The sequence below is a fragment of the Laetiporus sulphureus genome (assembly GCF_001632365.1).
Source record: "Laetiporus sulphureus 93-53 unplaced genomic scaffold LAESUscaffold_33, whole genome shotgun sequence".
In the NCBI taxonomy this organism is placed as follows: Eukaryota; Fungi; Basidiomycota; class Agaricomycetes; order Polyporales; family Laetiporaceae; genus Laetiporus; species Laetiporus sulphureus.
In genome coordinates, this window is record NW_024468542.1 from 63,182 (window position 1) to 84,068 (window position 20,887).

The 20,887-nt window shown below is 56.4% G+C and overlaps 6 protein-coding genes across 6 annotated transcripts; 3 read left to right on the forward strand and 3 right to left on the reverse strand.

Moving 5' to 3' along the window:
- Positions 1–1,028: 1,028 nt before the first annotated feature.
- Positions 1,029–5,766, forward strand: LAESUDRAFT_682807 (adenylate cyclase-like protein; the record flags this gene model as incomplete). The annotated part of the gene is made up of 4 exons (XM_040905803.1): positions 1,029–1,515; positions 1,562–1,719; positions 1,785–3,418; positions 3,476–5,766. Coding segments are annotated over exons 1-4 (4,425 nt in total), but the record flags the coding sequence as incomplete, so codon positions are not given.
- A 100-nt stretch (positions 5,767–5,866) lies between these two features.
- On the reverse strand, positions 5,867–8,679 carry LAESUDRAFT_751176 (glycerol-3-phosphate-acyltransferase). Its single transcript, XM_040911652.1, has 10 exons — positions 8,461–8,679; positions 8,245–8,288; positions 8,146–8,190; positions 7,765–8,090; positions 7,700–7,710; positions 7,502–7,642; positions 7,363–7,455; positions 6,832–7,313; positions 6,762–6,774; positions 5,867–6,711 (listed from the first exon to the last, which is right to left on the reverse strand). The coding sequence occupies exons 1-10, from the start codon at positions 8,583–8,585 to the stop codon at positions 6,069–6,071; spliced, it is 1,923 nt and encodes a 640-aa protein (XP_040762004.1). The 5' UTR covers positions 8,586–8,679; the 3' UTR covers positions 5,867–6,068.
- A 115-nt stretch (positions 8,680–8,794) lies between these two features.
- LAESUDRAFT_728064 (signal peptidase subunit) lies at positions 8,795–10,260 on the forward strand. The gene is made up of 5 exons (XM_040909353.1): positions 8,795–8,949; positions 9,006–9,079; positions 9,142–9,218; positions 9,299–9,411; positions 9,949–10,260. Exons 1-5 carry the CDS (start codon positions 8,807–8,809, stop codon positions 10,073–10,075), a joined length of 534 nt encoding a protein of 177 aa, XP_040762005.1. The 5' UTR covers positions 8,795–8,806; the 3' UTR covers positions 10,076–10,260.
- A 3,005-nt stretch (positions 10,261–13,265) lies between these two features.
- On the forward strand, positions 13,266–13,547 carry LAESUDRAFT_658075 (uncharacterized protein; the record flags this gene model as incomplete). Its single annotated transcript, XM_040904724.1, has 2 exons — positions 13,266–13,372; positions 13,424–13,547. Coding segments are annotated over 2 exons (231 nt in total), but the record flags the coding sequence as incomplete, so codon positions are not given.
- A 792-nt stretch (positions 13,548–14,339) lies between these two features.
- LAESUDRAFT_658110 (DUF803-domain-containing protein) lies at positions 14,340–16,589 on the reverse strand (the record flags this gene model as incomplete). Its single annotated transcript, XM_040904732.1, has 13 exons — positions 14,340–15,043; positions 15,094–15,117; positions 15,241–15,288; positions 15,341–15,392; positions 15,444–15,564; positions 15,622–15,748; positions 15,802–15,829; positions 15,886–15,990; positions 16,053–16,081; positions 16,131–16,163; positions 16,215–16,239; positions 16,294–16,422; positions 16,479–16,589. The coding sequence occupies 13 exons, from the start codon at positions 16,587–16,589 to the stop codon at positions 14,340–14,342; spliced, it is 1,536 nt and encodes a 511-aa protein (XP_040762007.1).
- Positions 16,590–17,015: 426 nt separating this feature from the next.
- Positions 17,016–20,428, reverse strand: LAESUDRAFT_728066 (kinase-like protein). Its single transcript, XM_040909354.1, has 8 exons — positions 20,102–20,428; positions 19,963–20,033; positions 19,595–19,908; positions 19,455–19,546; positions 19,238–19,392; positions 19,109–19,187; positions 18,974–19,056; positions 17,016–18,920 (listed from the first exon to the last, which is right to left on the reverse strand). Exons 1-8 carry the CDS (start codon positions 20,195–20,197, stop codon positions 17,225–17,227), a joined length of 2,586 nt encoding a protein of 861 aa, XP_040762008.1. The 5' UTR covers positions 20,198–20,428; the 3' UTR covers positions 17,016–17,224.
- Positions 20,429–20,887: the final 459 nt, after the last annotated feature.

Sequence of the window (20,887 nt, forward strand, 5' to 3'; positions counted from 1 at the left end):
CGAACAAGGCCAGTTGCCGAAAAGGGTAGAGCTGATAGGCGCCCATAGTGCGCTGGTCCGAGACGAGTTTAGTGGGCCGAGCATGTCGCCCGTCGATGTCGTCGACAGCTACCACCCATCGCCCCATCCTGCCTTCCTCGCAGCGCGTTAGCTCTGCCGCAGTGCATAAACGCACTTTGCTCTCCCCGTCAGCCCGCGCATCCTCGTCGACTTACATGGCGGCCTCTTCCCTCGCGCCGACGTCCATCACTCTCCCTGCCCCGGACGACTTTTGCCCCAACTTTGGCCGGGATCTCCTCCCCGCACAGGACCTGCTTCCTCATGCACCACAGACTGACACCGACAACTTGGTCATTGCTCCATGGCTTGCGACACCAGAGGAGGATGCACAGCCGGTGAGCTCCTTTTGTTCATCTGCGTGTCTGTGCTAAGATGGTGCCGCACAGCCGACCCCGCCACCAAAGCCACGGACCTTTGGATTCTCGAACAAATCTTCGTTGTCGTCCTTCACCCTCCCGCGACAATCCAGCAGCTCGAGCATCTCCCTCTCCGGCTCACGCTCCTCTCAGACCGTCAGTACGCACTCCATATCCTCCAACCCTGATTTTTCGTCCTCTCATGAGCCACGGAAACCCAAATCGTCGTTTGGAATGCTTCACCATATCATCAAGAAGCGCTCTCGGAGCCGGACGCGGTCTGACGTTCCTCCTTCAGACGAAGTCGTACCGCCGCTGCCAACCTCGCACTCATTTTCTACAGCCAGTACATCGACAGCTCTTTCAGGTGCCTCCTCTAGTTCGCAATCCTCCATCAAGGACAAGTTCCGCAGGAACAAGCCCTCTAACCTTTCTCCTGACTCTCCTCGCCCCAAGGCCGAGCATGAGCACCAGTTCATGCTCGATACCGATCTCGGTAAGATGGACGGTATCGTCGATCCATCTGTCATGTCCTCAGCGCCAGATAGTGGCTCACCTCTCAGCGGCCACTTCGACCGCTCCAGCTCCGACCTCTCGTCCATGAACTATCCCATCGCGGCGCCCTCGCCCAATATCTTCAGCAACCCATTCTCTCCTTCAAGCAGTCACTCGCTGACACCTGTACCGTCCAAGTTTGACAGCCGCAAGATTTCCCCGACTACGCGCCCGCAAGAGATCGTAGCTGACGACTCGCCAATGTGGACTGCACCGGAGAGCTGGGCGGTGGACAAGGAAGGAGAGGATGCATCTGTGTCGGCGATAGCAGAAGAGGAGTCGAGCTCTGATGACAACGAGGCGAGCGGTGCGAGTCGGCCGAGGCCCGAGCGCAGGAGGACAGCAGCCGCAAGCGTGGGGGGCAAGTCTTCACAGTCATCAGTCGTATACCAGATTCGAATATATCGCGCGAACGGAACGTACCACGTCGTGAAGATTGATCTTTCAGTGACGGTGGAGCAACTTACATTCACCCTCAATAAGAAGCTGCTCCTAAATCCAGAGCGGGAGCCGTACAGTCTATATCTGAAGGAACGGGGCCGAGGTAAGTGCGTTGTTACTAAATAGTGCCCGTCGTTAATGCTCCGTAGAGCGTGTTCTAGCACCGACGGAACGGCCCGCCAACGTCGTGCGCCGCCGGTTGGAGCAAGCAGGGTATGAACAGAAAGACGGGCTCGATATGCTCGGGGCGGGCGACCTGGCATTCCTGATGAGATTAGTCTACAAGAGCAACGTGCTCGGACCAGCGGTGCGTCCCTGAACATCATACATTCTGTATGCCGGCTGTCTGACGGTGCGTTGTCATACGTGCAGTCAGACGAACTGCATATCGACACGTTTGAGAACATCAATTTGACAGGGCGTAGCCTGCGCACGGTACCGATCCTGCTCTACCCACATGCAGACGCGATCGTTTCGCTGAACCTCTCGCGTAATCCGATGCTCGAAATCCCACTCGACTTCATCCAGGCGTGTACGTCGCTTCATGAGCTCCGCTTGACCAATATGGCGATGAAGAAGGTCCCTCAGAGCGTTCGGCATTGTTCTACGCTCCGCCGGCTCGATTTGTCTTGCAATCGCATCGCGGACCTCGATGACGCGGGCTTGGACAGGATCCCCGAGCTATGGTCATTGAAGGTGCAGAATAACCGCATGGAGAAACTCCCATGGTGGTTTCCGCGACTAAGGGCGCTGAAGGATCTGAACATTTCGAACAACAAATTTCGCGTGCTACCCTCGGTGATCTCGGGTATACCGAGCCTCGTCGATCTCGACGTGTCGTTCAACATGATCGACAAACTGCCGGACAATATTGGCCAGCTCCGCGAGCTCGAACAGCTCATCATTATCGGTAATCAGGTTTCCGAGTTTCCTGCGAGCTGCAGCGAGCTGATCAACCTGCGAATGCTGGACTGTCGACGGAATCACATCTCGGAGATCTCGAAAGTGAGCATGCTGCCGAAGGTTGAGCAGATCTTCGCGGACCATAACGCTATGCATGCGCTGGACATCTCGTTCGGACCATCGGTGAAGCAACTCGATGCGTCGCATAATGACATTACCCAGCTTGCGCTGGCCCCAGGTCCGCTCGACCAGCCCTTTGCACTTACTTCTCTTGATATCTCGCATGCGAAGCTGTCAGCTCTTGATGAGCGCGCGCTGGCGCAACTGACCGCTCTGGAGGTGCTGCGTATCGACCACAACTCGATTCGCTATATACCTGACTCCTTGGGTTCGCTCAGTCAGCTCATTCATCTATCTTGCTCGAACAACCAGCTTCGTGCTCTGCCGAATACCATCGGTCAGCTGCAGAAACTTGAAATGCTCGAAGCGCATAATAACTCGCTATCCGAGCTTCCGGGAACACTGTGGAACTGCGCATCTCTGCAGCTGATCAATGTTACCTCTAATTTGCTTGGGTCATGGGGACTGCCACCAATCCACGGCACCGTTACGCCCGCTGTCGTGGCGAACAGTGCATCTAGCGAGAAGCTTGCTGTCGGTCCCGCAGGAAGTGGGAGCTTCTCGGAACGCAAGGCTTCGACCGGCGGCTCGGTCTCAGGGAGAACGCCACCGCCGCTCGTGTTCTCCTTGGAACGGCTCTACCTAGGCGAGAATCGTCTTACTGACGACACCCTCCATCCTCTCGCGTTGCTGCAGGAACTTCGTGTGCTCAACCTGTCATTCAACGATATTCAGGATATTCCACCGTCGTTCTTCAGGAATTTGGCACAGTTGAGAGAACTTTACCTCAGCGGAAACAGGCTGTCCACGATTCCAACCGAAGATTTGCATCGCTTAACGAAGCTCGGCGTTCTGTTCCTTAATGGCAATAAGTTGCAGACGTTGCCTCATGAGCTCGGGAAGCTGATGAGTCTCACCGTTCTTGATGTCGGTAGCAATATCCTCAAGTACAACATCTTCAATTGGGAGTATGACTGGAATTGGTGAGCCGACACCACACCCGCGTGGAAGGACTTGCACCGATCGTGAATGATTTACAGGAACTTCAATACGAGTCTACAGTACTTGAACCTGTCCGGTAACAAGCGCCTTGAAATCCGTACCGACATGGCTCCGGTCAAGGAGGACGAGAAGCGCAAGGTCTTGGCGGACTTCTCTGGCCTGACCCAGCTGCGCGTCCTCGGGTTGATGGATATCACTGCTACGAACGGCGCCAGTATACCGGATGAGAACGAGGATCGGCGAGTTCGCACCTCATTATCCGAGGTCAACGGTATGGCTTATGGCATCGCGGACACCCTCGACCGTGCTACTGAGCATCTCAACATGCTTGACCTCGTTCAACCCCAATTTCGCGGCAAGTCCGACGAGGCTGTGTTTGCGATGTTTGGACGTGCATCCCATATTGGCAACAACCATTGGCTCAACAGCTATCTTCAATCACATTTTGTGCAGGCCTATCAGGAAGAGCTCGAGCGCCTCCGACCTGATGGGAATGAGGCCATTCCCGATGCACTGCGGCGCGCCTTTTTGAAGCTCAATCGCCACCTGCATGATTACTTGTACTCCAACGCTTCGGCTCGCAAAATGTCTCATGTCAGCACGTCGACATCGAATGCAGTCAAACGCGATATGGCGAATATGCGTAGTGGTGCTTCTGGGGTTGTATTGCATCTCGTGAAGACAACACTATATGTCGCTAACGCCGGGCGATCGTTGGCTGTGGTCTCCAGACAAGGCAACGCGAAGCCATTGTCAAAGTTGCATGATCCTTTTGACCGGGAGGAGACATCGAGAATCAGAAACGCAGAAGGATGGGTGTCGCCCAAGGGTTGTGTCAACGACGAAATTGATGTTGCGAGGTCGTTCGGCTTCTACAATCTCTTGCCAGTGGTTAATCCCAAGCCGTACGTACACACGTATGAGCTCAACGAGCAGGACGAGTTCGTGATCGTGGGTAACTCTGGGTTGTGGGACCATGTCTCTTATCAGACGGCAGTAGACATTGCACGCACAGAGCGAGGGGATCCGATGATCGCTGCCCAGAAGCTCCGAGACCTCGCTATTAGTCATCATGGCCTTGCGGATGGCCTTGCGGACGGCACGACCATGATTATGGTAATCTCGGTGGCCGATCTGTTCAGAGGAGCGTCACGCTCTCGCCAGCCGACAATGGAATCCGTGATGGACACCGAAACGAACCTGTTGTTAAAGCGTCGCAAACGGGACAAGCTCATTACAAATATAGATATCTCTCGTCTTGATGGAGAAGTGCCGGCACCGACGGGCCATGTCACGTTGGTTTTCACAGACATCCGCAATTCCACTCACCTGTGGGAGGTCAATGCTGGCATGCCGACTGCGATGGTTCTCCACAACAACCTATTACGCCGCCAGCTTCGCTTCTGCGGAGGCTATGAGGTGAAGACCGAAGGCGATGCGTTCATGTGCTCGTTTCCAAGCGCGCTCGCCGCGATATGGTGGTGTCTGAGTGTGCAAGTCCAGCTGCTGGAAGTTGAGTGGCCGCTCGAGATTTTGGAGTGCGAAGATGGTAAGGAGGTGTACGGCGCCGATGGAAAAGTGCTCGTGCGCGGCCTTTCGGTTCGCATGGGCCTCCATTCGGGCTTACCTGTTTGCGAGCCCGATCCCATCACAAATCGCATGGACTACTTCGGGCCCATGGTCAATCGAGCATCGCGAATCAGTGGATGCGCTGCGGGCGGCCAAATCATGTGCAGCGCTGATATCGTGCGAGAGATCAATGCGCTGGTTCTAAAGACGGAAGGTGAGACGGAACAATCTATCCTACAGCCTGCACAAGCCGTCGACGCCATCAAGAGCCTTGGCATCGTCGTGGTGCCAGTGGGAGAGGTGAAGCTGAAAGGTCTGGAGGTCCCAGAAATGCTGTCGCTCGTGTACTCCGAGGAGCTCGCGGGCAGGCAAGGTCTCAATCCTGGCCCCACAGATCCCAGTCCTTCCACTTCGCGCGTGCAGTTCAGTGTGGAGCAGATGCGAGAGCTCGCTCTCCTGTGTATCCGACTGGAAGCATTATCAGCAGGACGGGTTTGCCGGCCCAACTCTACAGCCTCTCGCAGCCCTTCACAGCCTGTGGATGAGCCCGCGGATGTTGCGTTCTCGCATTGCAAACCGCAGACCCTTCTTCCCGCCATGGACAAAGCTTCTGACGCAGACCTCATGTACCTGCTCGACTCGCTCGCCACTAGAATTGATAATGCACTGACCAGATTATCTCTCAATCGTCTTACTATGGTAAAGGACCGGAATGCCACGGTCGACTCGGACTGGCTGCAACAATTGATATCCATTATCCGCCCGTAATACATTTCCTGCTGGCAGTTTGGCAGCATTCCCGTTTCTGACTAACATCATCTTGTACCTGCTGTATCGCTATCGTGCTTTCGTCGTGCTTGATCCCCATTGTGCATGCTGTTCTTGTCTATCATTATTACCTTAACAACTGTATTGAATGCATTGGCGGTGAGACTATGTCTTGCGGAATGCGTGAGACGTCCGACGGGCACACGCACAAGGTATGACAGGGTGTGCGGAATGAGAGGAGGTCGCGCACAAAACTTACTGAATAGGATGTACGTATGCTACAGCTCCATAACATCAATGATGAAGTTCAGACTGTCCTGGTGCAACCCAGACAACGTCCTCGTCCCTCTCGCTGCCAACGGCCGCATCACTATCACCCTCACTGCTCAACGCCGCCCAGTCGCCCTCAATGCGGTCCTCCAACGCAGCGATGCGCGCGCCGCGCTGACGCAAAAAGGCCACCACCTCCCGCGCAGACCTCCAAGCCACCGGCTCCAAAAGCGCTTCCACGCCCTCGGCCGTGTCGACAAGGCCAGTATCAGTATTCTCTTCGACCACACCTCCGTATGCGCGTGCGAGGTGCGCGGACGCGCGGACGCGCTTTCCCTCGGCCTTGTCGAGCTGCGCGAAAAGCGATGCGAGCGCCTTGGCAGCCTCGACGCGCGCGCGCAGGACGTGCCTGATCAGGCGGCGTGTTGGCGGGCGGCGCCGTTTGCGTGCGGTGGGTAGTTGGGGAGGCAGCTGCTCGGCCTCAGATGGACTCGGCGTTGGCGTTGGCGTAGCCCGCCGCGCCTTGACCTTGGATCGGTCGACCCACTCATTTTCAGGCGGAACGTGCGGTACGGTGTACTGCGCGAGCACGGTAGATGAGAGATCCCAACGTTTGGGCATCCAGACGCCCACGAGGATGCGCCAAGCGGAGACGAGGCGTTTTGCGCTGCATTTTGTTATCAGCACTGCGCTTGTGAATCACGTCTAAAGGCATACCGTTCATAGTTAGCTTGACGACGGAGCAAAGTCAGTATGTTGGCGTCGCTCGTGAACGGCGGAAGCGTACCGTTGACCAGCTTAGTATGGTACATCGCGAACAGCACGACCATTGCAGCCGCGATGACTGCGCCAAAGGTCGTATAACGCAGGAAGGCCCAGACGAAGAAAAACACAGCAGGGTAGATCAGCAGGAGGAGCAGGAGTCCAAAGACGACCTTGTTCTGCGCCTGCGTCTCTTCCTCGTCCTCGGCGAGACGTGCGCCGAAGCGCGCGAAGAGGTACGCGGGCGAGTGCAGCAGCAGAGGGCCGAGGAAGAACGGCAGGCGAACGAGCAGTGCAAGCGTATCACGTATGAGCAGGGTGAGTGTAAACAGTCTACTGGGGAGAGGGATGGTGCGATGAGGATCGAGCGTCTCCGGGAGGGGTAGTGAGGATAGCACTGAATTAGTGAGGTGGGTAGATTGGAGTAGTGAGTAGTATGTGAGTAGATGGCGTCGAATCGCTGTGAAATTTGGAACCAAATCGGGTGTGGAGAATAGATCGACCAGGCTAGGGAGACTTATTAGCTGCAATAGACCAAAGCAGGCCAGGCACGTACGTTTGCGAGATGATGACGAACTCGTCGAGGTTGATGGACTTTTCATTGTCCCAGAGCAGATCCCTCGCCATGCGCGCAGCATACAGAGTGTCCCTGCTGCGGGTCAGCACTATGCCAGCAGGAATTAAACCATGCGTACCAATCCGGTGCGTTGACTGTGGTTTCGATCAACTTTTGCTCGAGCGCGGCAGTTAGTCGCTTCACTGCTGAGCGTGGGGCACCTTCTTCAATGGACATGAACTGCTCTAGGTACGGATCAATGCTCATGGGCGGACCAAACCTAGACAGTCCACAACGGATGAATAACTTCTCATACACCAACACAAGGCGGTCTCACTCCATGATAGCCTGTCAGCAATAGACGTCAGCACGTGCAGCAAGCGCGAAAGCGAACGTATTCACATTACTACGGTACTTTGTCTTGTTCGTGTAGACGATCGCGGCGGTGACGATGCGCACGTTCTCCGCGCCGGGCATCACGCGGTCTGGGTGTTCGCGCGCCCACTTGGCGTACTCGAGCGCGGCCCAGGCCGCGCCGTCCTTGACCTGCACGATGCGCGGCTCGGTGTAGGACGTGCCTTCGGGGAAGACGGCGACGGCGTGTCCGTGCGAGAGCGCGTCGAATGTGCCGAGGAAGAGTTTCTTGCGGTCTTTGGCTTTGCGGTCGACTGGGATGTTGCCTGCCGAGCGGAGGACGTAGTCCGCGATGGGGTTCGCGAATAAGGAGGCTGAGAACATGTTCCGATGTAGCTGGTGAGTGTGTGGAGATGCGGAGATGCGCACCTTTGGCCCAGAAGTGGAGGATCCGGTGGTAGGGGAACATGGTGGCTAGTACCAGGGGTTAGATGGGCGCAGTGGAAGTCAGAAAGGGAGAGGGCTTGCAGAGTATCGCAGGGTCAATCATCATGTTGTGGTGTGTCGCGATGCTGGGGGGTATCATACGTTAGCACCGTGCACCGCGTCGCGAAACAGGAGGCAGCATCCTCGACATGTTCAGCAGGACGCTGCATCCTCTCATTGGCTTTCCACGGAGCATCTCGAGTCTCGATGACTCCTCGGGAGCACGTCGAGCCAGACAGCATATGATGCACGACTTACACGATGATGGGCCCATTGCGGGGAACGTTCTCGCCGCCTATAATCCGAATTTCGGTGAAGAACGAGACCAGCGCCCACGCTGCGATCTGGCGCAGAAACCGGTGGAGGAAGTACGCATTGGGCATCGTCGTCTTCGTCGTCGTCGTCGTCGTCGTCAAGAACAAGCACGCGCACGCCACCGGGGCTGCGAAGAGTGTGAGGTGAGCTGGCCGGGATGGGATGGAATGAGGAGGGGTCTCGTCCAGCGCTACCCCGCGTCGCCCAGAGAGCCAAACAGCGCACAACACCGCGCCCGACACGACTTGGGCGCTTGTTCGCGTGCGTGTCGATCAAGCCACAGAGCACGATGCACACCGTCTACGCTCGGGTCAACAACGTCTCTGCGCTGCTCTCGTCCTGCACGATGGCGCTGCTCGCCGCCATCGCGCTCTCGTCGTTCCTCTTCACCGCGGACCCGAAGGGCTCGCTCGCCGTCGCCTCCGTGCAAGTGTGCGTCGAATCCTACGGCGCTGTGACCCGAACCTGATTCTGGCGGATGCTCTTAGGTTCACCGGAAACACACGGCGCTATGCGACGAAAAAGCAGGAGCTCGCGTTCGTGAACTTTAACCTGACAGCCGGTACGTCCCCGCACCTATCCGCGCCGGCTCGTGCTCTGCTCAGCGCGAGACGCACCCGCCAGACCTCTCCCCTCTATTCAACTGGAACACGAAGCAGCTCTTCCTGTACGTGACGGCAGAGTACACGAACCGCCAGGGGGTGCGTGCGTTTGCATTTCCACCTACCCGTCCATTCTCTCTGTACCCATCCCGCGCGCACTAAGACACGCTGCTGGCCAGGTCACCAATGAAGTCGTCATATGGGACAGGATTGTTCGCCGTAAAGAAGACGCCAAGATCGAAACGGCGGGCCGCAATAGATATACTTTCCGCGAGATGAGCACGTCTTTCAGGTGCGCAGACCGGTCCAGCCTCGTCCGTTCGTCCCATCCTGTGTCCGCCGACGAGCCCGCGCACCCATCCAACTGGTGTCGGCGTGCATCTCATTCGCTCGCGGCCGTTGGTCTCGGCTCGGGCATGCACGCTCATATATGTGGTTCTGCGAGACTCTACCGGCAAATTATGCTCTCGAACACAGCATGATGCCGTGCTCATGTATGGCGCGCAGCGTGGATGCCGGACGCCGTCCCATTTCTGGCCAGGCACGAACTTTCATAGCCTTATGCCATTGCATGGCGTTGACGCCGGAAATCACGATTTTCGGTCACTTGCGTTCAATCAACGCCGTCCTGGTGTCCGCACTTCCGATATAGACAAAGAGCGGCGTCGCGACCCTGTGGAGCCCATGAGCCACTCCACGCGTCCATCTTTTCTCATTCCGAATCGCATGCGCACTCCACACCCAAAATAACATCTTTCATATCGTCCCTTGACTACGTTCATCTCGGCTTCTCTGACTGTCCGCTCACGTTCGGTTCCTGTGCATCCAGGGACACGCCGCCGGCGAATTACTCTCTCAAGTACAACGTAATGCCGTACGTCGGGGTGCTCACGTACGGCGAGGCGGCACGGACGCTCGACGCGGTGCCCTTCCCGGCGCAGCACGAGCTCTCGTAGATATTGTATGTTGCCCTCGAAACGATGTACGCCGCCGAGGCAGCATGGCCTGCTGGACCACGCGGGTGGTCTTTTTCTTTCTTTCTTTTTCATTTGCGCCGGCGCGCGTTGGAGAATTGTTAGCGTCCAAGAAAAATATAACGGCCGTTCCCGCAACGCATATGGCCTGGCGTGTTCTGCTCAGCACTGTCAAGCCTGGCTGATATGAGATTGATTTCATTTTAAGCTCGTGCACGCATCCATGCACCCGTCCGGAACGTCCCAGGACCCTTGTCGCTGGCACACGCCGTACCGTACGCATGCTCATTGACAAAGGAGCAGCTGGGCCGCTTCTGGCAGGTCTCCGAGCGAGATGCGGATGCTAGCTGGCCCTTCGGTGGTTCTCGTAAAGCGATTCAGGGTCATCAGACGGTTCTTTTTCATTTCGTGAGCGAACATTCGAACCGCTTTTTCGCACCGCGCGGGAGGTGCGTTAACTCCACCGAGGCTCGGGCAGGCTGCGATAATGGGGTGCAGCGCAAAGTTCGCCATGATTTCGTGGTTGGTATATATGATTGCGCGTGGCGTGCCTGGGCGATAGGACGGGTGGAGTGAGCGACGTTGGCGTGGATGCCGCGTGGAAGCGATATCTCATTAATCAATTGCGACGTTCGAATGGATCGATATCATTGTAGAGGCGAGGCCCCGCGGTGTAAATGCGCAAAGTCGTGTTCGGTGCTCGGGAAAAGCCCAAGGTGGGCGCACGTGTCGTTGTGCGTGGTAGATCATGCTTCGAAATTGAAGACACGCTTCGTGAATTCAACGGGCGCGCGGCCACCGGGGAGATGCCATATGCGTGGGGCTTCTTGATCGTCGATATCTTTGTTCCAGAAACGGGTTCGGCGTTGAGTACGATGTTCACGTCGACGCGCGAGGCCGCATGTCGAGCTATCTGCGAGGGTTCCATGCGTCGGCTGATCTCCGGGGTGGCGCGTGGCATGGGGATGCTGCGGGCGAAGAGGCTGGTGCTGATGGGCTGCTATATGGGCGGTGTCTTGTGCATAGACAAGGTCGGGCATGGCAGGCCGAAATGATTGACGCGAGCGCAGCAAGCAGGGCTCTTACGTCTGAAGGCGTGCTCAATTCTTAGAGTTCGGCACGCCAGTTCAGTTCGTCGACCTCAAATACCAAGGGGACGGCGATGCCGAGCAAATGCCGAGAATTACATAAGCAAATGTGGCTGTTGAGATGTCCGGCAGTTAATTCTATCTTTGGGACATTCCTACATTTCTTGTGTGAATTGCTGCTTGTGTAAACCCCAAATTGCGATGCGGACATCCCTGAAAAGAAGACTGCACACCCACAATCTTCTCACGGTTTGTGGTGTCCAGCTGCAGACAACCTACTGTGACGAATGGCTGTGTATCTCACTCTCACAAAGTCACAACATAGATGAGGAACAATGATGACATTGACAGCAGCTACTGCATGGTCCTGCATATTGCTGTCATCAAATGTGCTGAGATAGTCTGTGTAATTATTGCTTGGAAGCATTTTAACATTCAGGCTAAGCAACTCTGTGCATACATGTTGCAATCCATGGTAAACCAGAGCACTAGGGAAGGTGCGACGGGAGATGGCAATAAAAATCGAGAAAATGTAAAGCAATCCTTCGGAAATAATCTCGCCACTCCTGTTCCCTGCCTAGCGTTCCCACGAGCCACTTGGCTTACATAATATTCGGCATCTGCTCGGCATCGCCGTCCCCTTGGTATTTGAGGTCGACGAACTGAACTGGCGTGCCGAACTCTAAGAATTGAGCACGCCTTGAGGCAATCAATGTCTCTCTCGGACCATCGAAATGGGCGGCTCTGTGCGTGGCGAGCACCGGTGTCCAATGTATCTTACCTCATGTCGCTGAGCAAAAACGTCAGAAGGACTGCTTGAACGTTATCACGGCGACTTACCGATTGAGCACTGCTGCACGCCGAAGTCTATTTCGCCAATCTGGAAGGTGGCCTTCTCCCCAACCCAACTCAGCGGCCCAACTGAAAAGTCCTCCAGAAGACGTAACAGCCCAACAGAACGGTAACGGCAGCTCCCGGCGGCTCTGACATGAACGCGATCTGGTCTGCATCCGGAAGCTGCGTTCCACATGGGAAATGGTGCGATCGTCGGCGATGTGCTGCAGTAGCCATGCATTCCAGAAGGTCTCCCACCGATACCCAAAGATGTTTTGGACGCGTTAATAACGCGCTCTCTCCTCGCCCCCATTGTCCCTCCACCCCTCATGCAGACCACCGCCTACATCATCGACCTTCCGTCCGCCCATCCCTGGCTCGGAGACGGCGGCGCCCACTGGCCACACGGCGATTGCGTCCCCATCTCCGATCAACAGGTGCCTTTCTCACTTGCTCCGTGCTAATCCTCAGCTCATATCTCGCCAGATCGCCTACGACCCGTCTGTCGCGCTCGACGTCTGGCAGTATCCGCACGGATCGGTCGTCTACGATGCGTACGGTACGACGTTGCGCGCGGTGTTGGCGTTCTGCAACTGAGCATTGTCCAGGTTATTCCGAGATGAACGAGCAATTGCTCGACGGCCCATCCGCATCCAACTACGGAGCACCCGTGCTGCCCACCCTCGCGATAGCCTCCGATGGCGCATACGATCCGCCACCACACGACTGCCACTGGGATCAGCAAATGTCCTGCCTGCCCGACGCTTACTACCATCCCGCCGAGCACGCGCTGCAGTACGCTTCAGGCTTACTGTCTGCCTCTCCAGGTGCAGGTGAGAACTCCCTCCACTCTATCGGCATTTGACCTCTAGCTGAGCGCTGTCTCAGATTCATGCTATCCGAGCTTGGATGGCCATAACCATCCGAGCTTGGACGATCATAACCATACCGGAGTCCCCGCGCACAGAGCAAATCACGCGCGTCCTTCATCCGCACCGCACTGCGTCTACCCACACTACGAAGACGAACTCGCCCACGCGCACGGCGCGCACGCCCACATCCGCCCCCGATCCTCGCACGGCGCTTACCACCCCGCTCTCACAGACTGGGACCACGATCCGCGCCACCAGGTCCTCGCCATCCCCGCCGCAGCGTCAGCGTCCAAATCCGCATCCGGCGCGAGCAGACGCTCCTCGAGTAGTCACAGTCACAGTCATAGTCATGCACATGGCCAGGGCCAGAACCAGAACCAGGACGAACCGCACCGCCGCCCGCTCACCCTCGCCTGCCTCTTCTGCCGGAAGCGCAAGATCGCCTGCGGCAGCCCGCCCCCCGGGGCCAAAGACCGTACCTGCAAGTAAGTGTCTCTGTCTCGTGCACGGCCTGTCGACTAAAATGTGTATTGCAGTCAGTGCGCCCGGCGAAACCTCAAGTGTGTCTACCCCGAGGGCTCCCGCCGCGGGATGCGCTCCAAGCTGCTCTACGCGCAGGACGCGCTCGCCCTCCAGCCCATCCCCATCAGCGTCTCCTGAACCGGCTTCCACGTTCCACGTTTCACGTTCCATGTTCCATGCAGCACCGTCCCCTAGAGCACATTAATCACCTCACAGCCTATCCGCATTACTAGCACTCGTCACTTGCACACACACATAAGATAAGGAGACTCATGATCATGTCCGCGTCGTGAATATTGAATCGTCAAGGTGCGATCGGCGCCACCCCATTCTACACGGAATCGTAATGTACAACATAACACGTACCGAAACAGATTGAAATATAACTTGTATGGTCCACATCCATCCACACCACTGAGAACATCCTAGATAGAGAACGACATCCCAACAGCGCCGAAACGCACAATCCAATCCGTCCAGTCCAACACGCTAATGCTTGTTCGTGCTCGACACCAGCCTAATCCCCCCCTCAGAAGGCACCCCGCCCTCCTCCTCCTCCTCCTCCCTCCGCCACAAACTCCCGCTCTGCTCCCTATCATCATCCGGCTGCCCAGACGGATACCGCCTCCCGCCCGGAGACCGCCAAAACTGCAGCTGGTGGTGCTGGCGCGACGGCGACGAGCTGCTCCCCGTGTTCTTCCGCTCCCGCTTCGGGGGCTCGCCCACAGGCGAGCGCGCAAACGACCCGCCGACCGCCGTCGACGGCGTCTGCTCGAACAAGTCGAACACCCGCGGGTGGTGGTACGGATCGTCGCTCCCGCCGAGCATTGGCGGCGCCGTCCGCATCCCCGCCTCTTCTTCCACATCTTCCAGCGGCGAGAGCACGGGCAGAGTGATGACCTGCGCGTCGAACGTATCCTTCAAGTCGGTCTACACGAATCTATTAGCAGCGCTTTCGCCGACCCATCCCAAACCAAGACGCACAGCTTTCGGAGACGGGCTCATCGACTGATGACTCGCGCTCCTATGTTCATGCGTCGCAGAATTATCGCCCGTCCCAGGGAGGTGGTACGAATGCACCACGTCCTCCGTGTCAAACTTGATCGTCTGCTTCCTCGAACCAGGCAACGGCGAGCCAACGTCCGACGGCCGGCTCATCATCGAGAAGCGGTCCCCACTCGTGCCGTCCGGCGTCATCGGCATCGGCGGGTCAAACAGCTGATGGCGCTTCATCCCCGCGAGCGGGTCCCCGCCGGGCACAGGTGGGGCGTTGCTGTACCGCGAGCGCACCGACCCCGTCGCTGCGCTGGACATGCTCATCCTGTGAGCGCTCCGTGCGCGTATGACGCTTCCGATCATGCCGAACCCGCCGCGCAGCGCGTCCATACCAGGGTCTTCGACCGCCGCCAAATTCTTTTCTTCCATGCCCTCCGTCTCCTTCCTGGCGGCCTGCAGCAGGATGGTAGATCGCCGATCGAGCATCTTGAATTCGGTCGGGTCAACCTTGGATAGCTGCAGGATCGTGATGCCGAAGCAGATGACGACGAAACCCATCACGAGCGTGATGATCTGACTAGCGCTCGCTTTGAGTCCTTGGAACAGGACGATTGTCGTGAGCATAGAGAAGAACGTGACTAAACGGTGTTGGTTAGAGTCTCATGTACTCGGACAGAACGATACTCACATATCACGTAGTAAGTCGGGGTAACTAAGAAAAGCAACGGTCAGCGCGCGAGATGTAAGACCATGTTTGACGCGACGTACCCATTGCTACAAGAGAATACACTCCGTGAGTATCGGCACGACTGAATAGCACATCTTTCCAACGTACCGGTATTGAAGAGCGCCAGCGCCTTGTTGAGATAATAAACTTCGGTGACTACGCATCCAATTCAGCACGACAACGTATAACGGCGTAGACTTGACCCTACTGAGAGTGACCGCGATGAATGCCATCAAGAAGTACATGAACCAATACTTGAACTAAGGATGCAACAATGAGATGTTGCGCTCCCCAAGACCTTACTGCCGTACCTGGTTGTCACCCATCGCAGTGGTGACGATCGCAGAGCCCAGTCCAGTGGTGACGCTTACGCTGATACCTCCGATCATGCTGCAAACCATAATGTACCAGAGCATGCTCTTTTTCCCGTACCTTCAGCGCTCAGTGATGAGCGATGTGTACGGAGCCCCCGAGAGTAAAACGACCAACCGGGGCGCAAAGAAGAAAATAATGACAAGAGCCGCTGCGATGAGTATGGAGCCGTACACAAGGAAACCCGGTGCGAGAAACATTTTCTGGAACAGCTTGATCTGCCCGATGGACGATTCCTGAGGGCCTGTCACACGAGAATGAGAACTGACGCCCAACGAACACGGCTAATGGACGAACCGTTGAGCGCTATTATTACAGAGCCTATCTGAGGCGCCGAAACGTGTTAGACCGCTTGACAGTGCGCGGGAAAACTTGGCGTACGATACATAGTCCACATCCCAGCCATCCAAAGAAGCTCAGCTTCTCGTCAAGAAAGAAATGGGACAGGATGGCGCATATCACAACAGACAATGCGCCCATAGGAGTCTGCAGCAAATAGGCCAACTGAGCGTACTGACAATCGGCACGAGATGACGTGATGGACACACCACAACGATGGCTTCAACAAACGCGTATGCTGCGGAAACGTCAGGTCTCGAAGACAGTCCCAATGCGCATCTCCATACCGACAAAGTTACATATCTCCCCAAGGATCATCACTGGGAGCACACGACGTGAGACCGGTAGTTAGGGCGAGAAGGCGGACGTACTGGTCATTCCAAGCCACCATAGAGGCTGCGGTACAGTTAGACAAGGGGCCTGCGGACGATCCTCACGTCACGGACGCACCGACTTCAAGTATGCGACACCCTCGCCGGCGACCAGTCCTTTCTGAGATCTAAGCAGACCCTTCTTTTTGAATACGAAGCTGGAGCCGATGAGCAGACCGCTGGAAATAGCAAGGATAATTCCAACAATCTGGACAGAGGGACATTAAAGTCAGCTTCTCCCATAGAGAGCAGGAGGATGAGGACCTTGAGGTTTCCGGAGACGGTGAATGAACCAGAGGCTGCACTGGAAGACGCCGACGCCGCGGCTGATGCGGTGGAAGAGGAGGAGATTGTAACAGTCACTGTCGCTGACATGGTGCAGATAGTAATCTAGTGTACAGTAGTGCTGCGAGGGAACCCGGACCAGCAGGGCGAGGGCGAAAAGACGCGAGCGAGATGGAGGACGGGGACGAGCGCTGATGAGCGCTTATTTGCTCGCTTGGCCACAGTTGCTATATGCGGCACGCGGGCATAGCCACGCCACCCGTCTCGTTTCACTCCTTTCAAACGCAGGATTTAGTCATTATTTCTTAGTCTGAATCGTAATGAGAATGAGAAACAAACGCTCTTTACGACCTTGCTGGTGGCCTGGCGGACGATACCGTTGAGACAAACTTTGAAATTTGGAGGAATCCAACTCGCCTGCGTCTCGATCCAGACGTGCCCGTTCGTTATCATTTACGACAAGACTACGATTGGTCATGGAGAGATGCTGCGGCCAAGTCAAACGCCGCGGAGCGTCGCAAGCGAAAACTGGCAAGCCCGACCAGTGGCTGGATTATTTGTTCCGAACTATGTCAACATAAAGAGTTATGCTAAGTGGACAACGTGTCAACCGGATCTGTCCCCAAGGTAGAATGCGCGATAAAAACACGATAAACAATGTAGAATGTATAGTTCCGTCTCCGCGACCCAATCTCATCACAGCGCGAGACAAACCGCCGAAGAATTCAAGACCGGAGCAGTACCCTTTTCGCCTGTTCGCTCGCTTGATGCGCTTTGGCAATTGACGGTCTCACCGTCCCACGCACAGGTAACGACCCGGTCGACGTAGTCCTATTCGCCATCCTGCCCGCCGCAGGCACCGTCCTCGTCGCCCGGGGCGTATTCACCGCATTCGCAGCATTGACCACTGCCATCGTGCGCAGCGTCGCGCCATTCTTCCGCGCGACAGCATTGCGAGTGGCATTTGGCTGGCTCGTGGCAGGTGGCAGACGTGACGGAATCGGCGCAGAGATTGTACGGGCGTACGCTTGTCGCTCTCTCCGCTTCAGGAACGGACTCGGAAGATTTTCCTCGTCCGAGAGGTCATAGCATGCAGCTGGCCGTGTTGGGATACTCGCAGGCGCGGTGGCTGTCGACGTCGCTGAAGACACAGTGGAACTCGCCGTCGAGATCGTCGAGGCTACAGACGATACCGATGATGCAGACGCAGACGGCCTCAGGCCTTTGCTTCGTGATGCTACAGTCGGAGTGCGGTCCAATGACGTTCGCCGTGCAGTACGGTCGAGCGAAGTCCGTCGTGGCCCTTGATCGAATATCGGCGCTTTGATCGGGTTGTCCAGCGAGAGCCGTCCGGAGGATGCTCTCTGTAGCGACGGACGTCGCATCCTGTTCGCCTTGACTGTCGTCTGCGGCTGAGGCGTCTGCATCTCTTCCGAGTGCAGGCTCGCGCCCGTACCCAGGCTCGTCCGCCTCTTGGCCGGCGGCAGCGTGTCCGTTTCGTATCCATCCTCCGATACGCTCTCGCCTTCCTCGCAATCAAAGATCTTAGTAAAGTTCAGCCCTACCCGCGGCGTGTCCACGAAGAGTTTCGCGAGCTCCGATGGCCTCGGCGTCGCCACAGGCTCCCCAGTCGCAGTCAGGATCACGCCCTTCATTGCCGATGGCGGATCTGCATCTGACGAAAACGAGTACAACGAGTCCAATGTCCCCGGGCGCGGCGTTTCGAAAACGAGCGGCTTGCAGAACTGTGATGGTCGCACGGGCGTGCGATCAGGCGAGTCCGCCAGGCGCGCGAGCGGCGCAAGGATGTTCTTCACCTCCTCGAGTGGCGTCTTCACCTTAGCGTTCATGCTCGCACCTACAGTCGGTTCTGCGTCAGCATGGTTGAATCTCCCAGCGGTGTATGAAGTGTCGCTAGCAGTACCCTTTTTTTCCGCTGCCTCCAGTGACGCCATCTTCTCCTCCAGCTCTGCGCGCACCTCGTCCAGGCGCTCACGTTCCTGGTCGAGCTCACCCGCCTGACTTCTGACCCACTCCATCCTCTCCTCGATCGCCCGGGTCATCGCCTCACGGGTTTTCGTCTCCCAATCAGACCACATCCGCGCAATGTCCTCTTCGCGCCGCCGCACCGCTTCCATAATCTCCTCTTCTCGCCTCGCCATGCGTGCTGCCACCTCCTGCTCCTGCTTGAGGACTAACACACGCAGCTCCTCATCGCGCTTCGCGACCGCTTCCCTCACACGTACTTGCAGCATGTTCTCTGCTGAGACAGCGAGCCCGCGAAGAGACACGATCTGCTCGTCCTTCGCGGCTACGGTAGCAGTTAGCGCGCGTTCGCGTTCGGCAGCTGCTGCTTCTCGCGCGACGAGATCACGCTCTCGGTTAATGAGATTGGCCTTGTGTGCCTTGACTTGGTTGAGCCTAGGGGAAGTACGTAACTGGGGTCATAGGGAGGAAACAAGATGACCACTGACAGCTTCTGAGTCTCAGCGACTTTGAATGCAAGCTCCAGCCGTTCATGTCCTAGAAGTTGTGCTGCTGACGGGCGCATTGCGGGCTACGTACAGTCTCACAGGTCAGCGTTTACGAGCAATGGTCCCAACACTCACGTTAAGGTTCAGCATAGACTTGATGACGCTTGCGAGTGCATTACTGTACCCTTTCGGTAATGGTGGTATCCTTCCGTTCCTACGGAGGGCTACAGTAGTCTGAACGTGCGCATATATTTGCATACGCACCTGATGAGTATGCTAAGCTCCGCGTGTGTCTTGGCTTCGTGGAATGGCGGTTTGAGTGCACATAGTTCATAGATGAGACAGCCGAGGGACCAGATGTCCGACTTTGAGTCATATGCCTTCTCTTGCATGAGTTCCGGCGACATGTAGTATGGTGTCTGTCACAAAAAGTCCGCATACATTATGGGGACGTGCATCGCACGAGAGCATTCAGACGTACTCCGACGTAGGTATTGGCAAAGCTAGCCTGCGCGAGCGCCTTGGACAAGCCGAAGTCGCCTAGTTTCACCGTGTTGTTTTCGTCCAAGAATACTTTCGCAGTGTGAGATATACCTGTGGATGTATGCCACGATCACTCACCATTGTCCGGCTTCAAATCACGATGCAGAATCTGCGGCCTCTTCTCCTTCCCATCCGCCTCTCCAGAGCCCCCAGCCCTTGTCGGGTTATTCGGATGGTGACAATGGTTGAGTGCAAGCAGAATCTGCATGAAGTAGTTCCAAATGGTGTCCTCCGGTACCGGCCGATTATACCGCTGTGCCTGCTTGATGATGCTCGAGAGGTCGCCGCCACCGCAGTACTCCATGAGAATGTAAAGAATCCCTGCATCGCGATCGACATGCCTATCATGGTAGCGAACGATGTGTTCGTGGTGGAGGTCTTTGAGGATGTTCCTGCATAGGCGCAGGTTAGCCGAGCGAAGACGATGCCACGAAAAGAAGACGTACACTTCTGAGACGATCTGCTTGCGGTCACGCTCTGACATGCGCTCAAAGTTGAGTTCCTTGCGTGCAAATATCTGGGTAACCATACGTTGCAATGTCTGTGAAGGTCCCACCGGAGAATGTTCAAGACTTTGTTACTGACCACGCCGTCCGATTTTCGTCGAACCTTTCTGATGATACCGAAGGACCCTGTGCCAATGACGTCGAGAGGCTCGTACAGGTCCAGTGGTGAAGACATGGCAGAAGGGAATAAAGCAGCTACAAGCGAAGCCGAAGGGAATGGATGAGGAGGAGATAGTCGGAGAGCGACTGGAGCGGTACAGCAACGACGAGCGCCAAGGTTCTGTCTCGGACCAAGTCGAACAGAGCGTGTCACGCGTAGATCACGTGAGCGTGTTTTCGCGTTTCATTTAGCTGCGACGCGCAAGACGCGCGCGAGCTCATCTCGCTCCTCGCTGAAATCCGCCGCGTTTCCCTGAGATTGCACGCGCCTGAGATGCATTATTTTGCTTGAGACACCTAGCGCTGAATATTGAATGCTCATGTTTCTCATAAGAGGCCTTTCCTTAGTTCAAATAGCCATTAGTGCAACATGAATGAGGTTGGAGACTTGCCGCATTACGACTAAAACCTCTCCCCGGTCTGGTCGGATGCACCGCTCGTGGGACATTGTTCTTCCATCGCAGGAAGCTAGTAGTATCGCACACCCTGAGCAGCTAAGTCATGCTCGGAACATAAACAGGCTCTCGAAGGCACGATCTTCGTTTGGCCGATTGCAGCACATCGATCGTTGATTGGAAAAACAGAAATATCGGCGAAGACTCGGTTGCGCACACGGTTGTGTCGCCTTGAAAGCGGCCACGAACCCTTGCAAGGCAATTTGCTGAGAGAGCGAGCGAGACGGGATTGGTGATTGCTGGCGGAGATT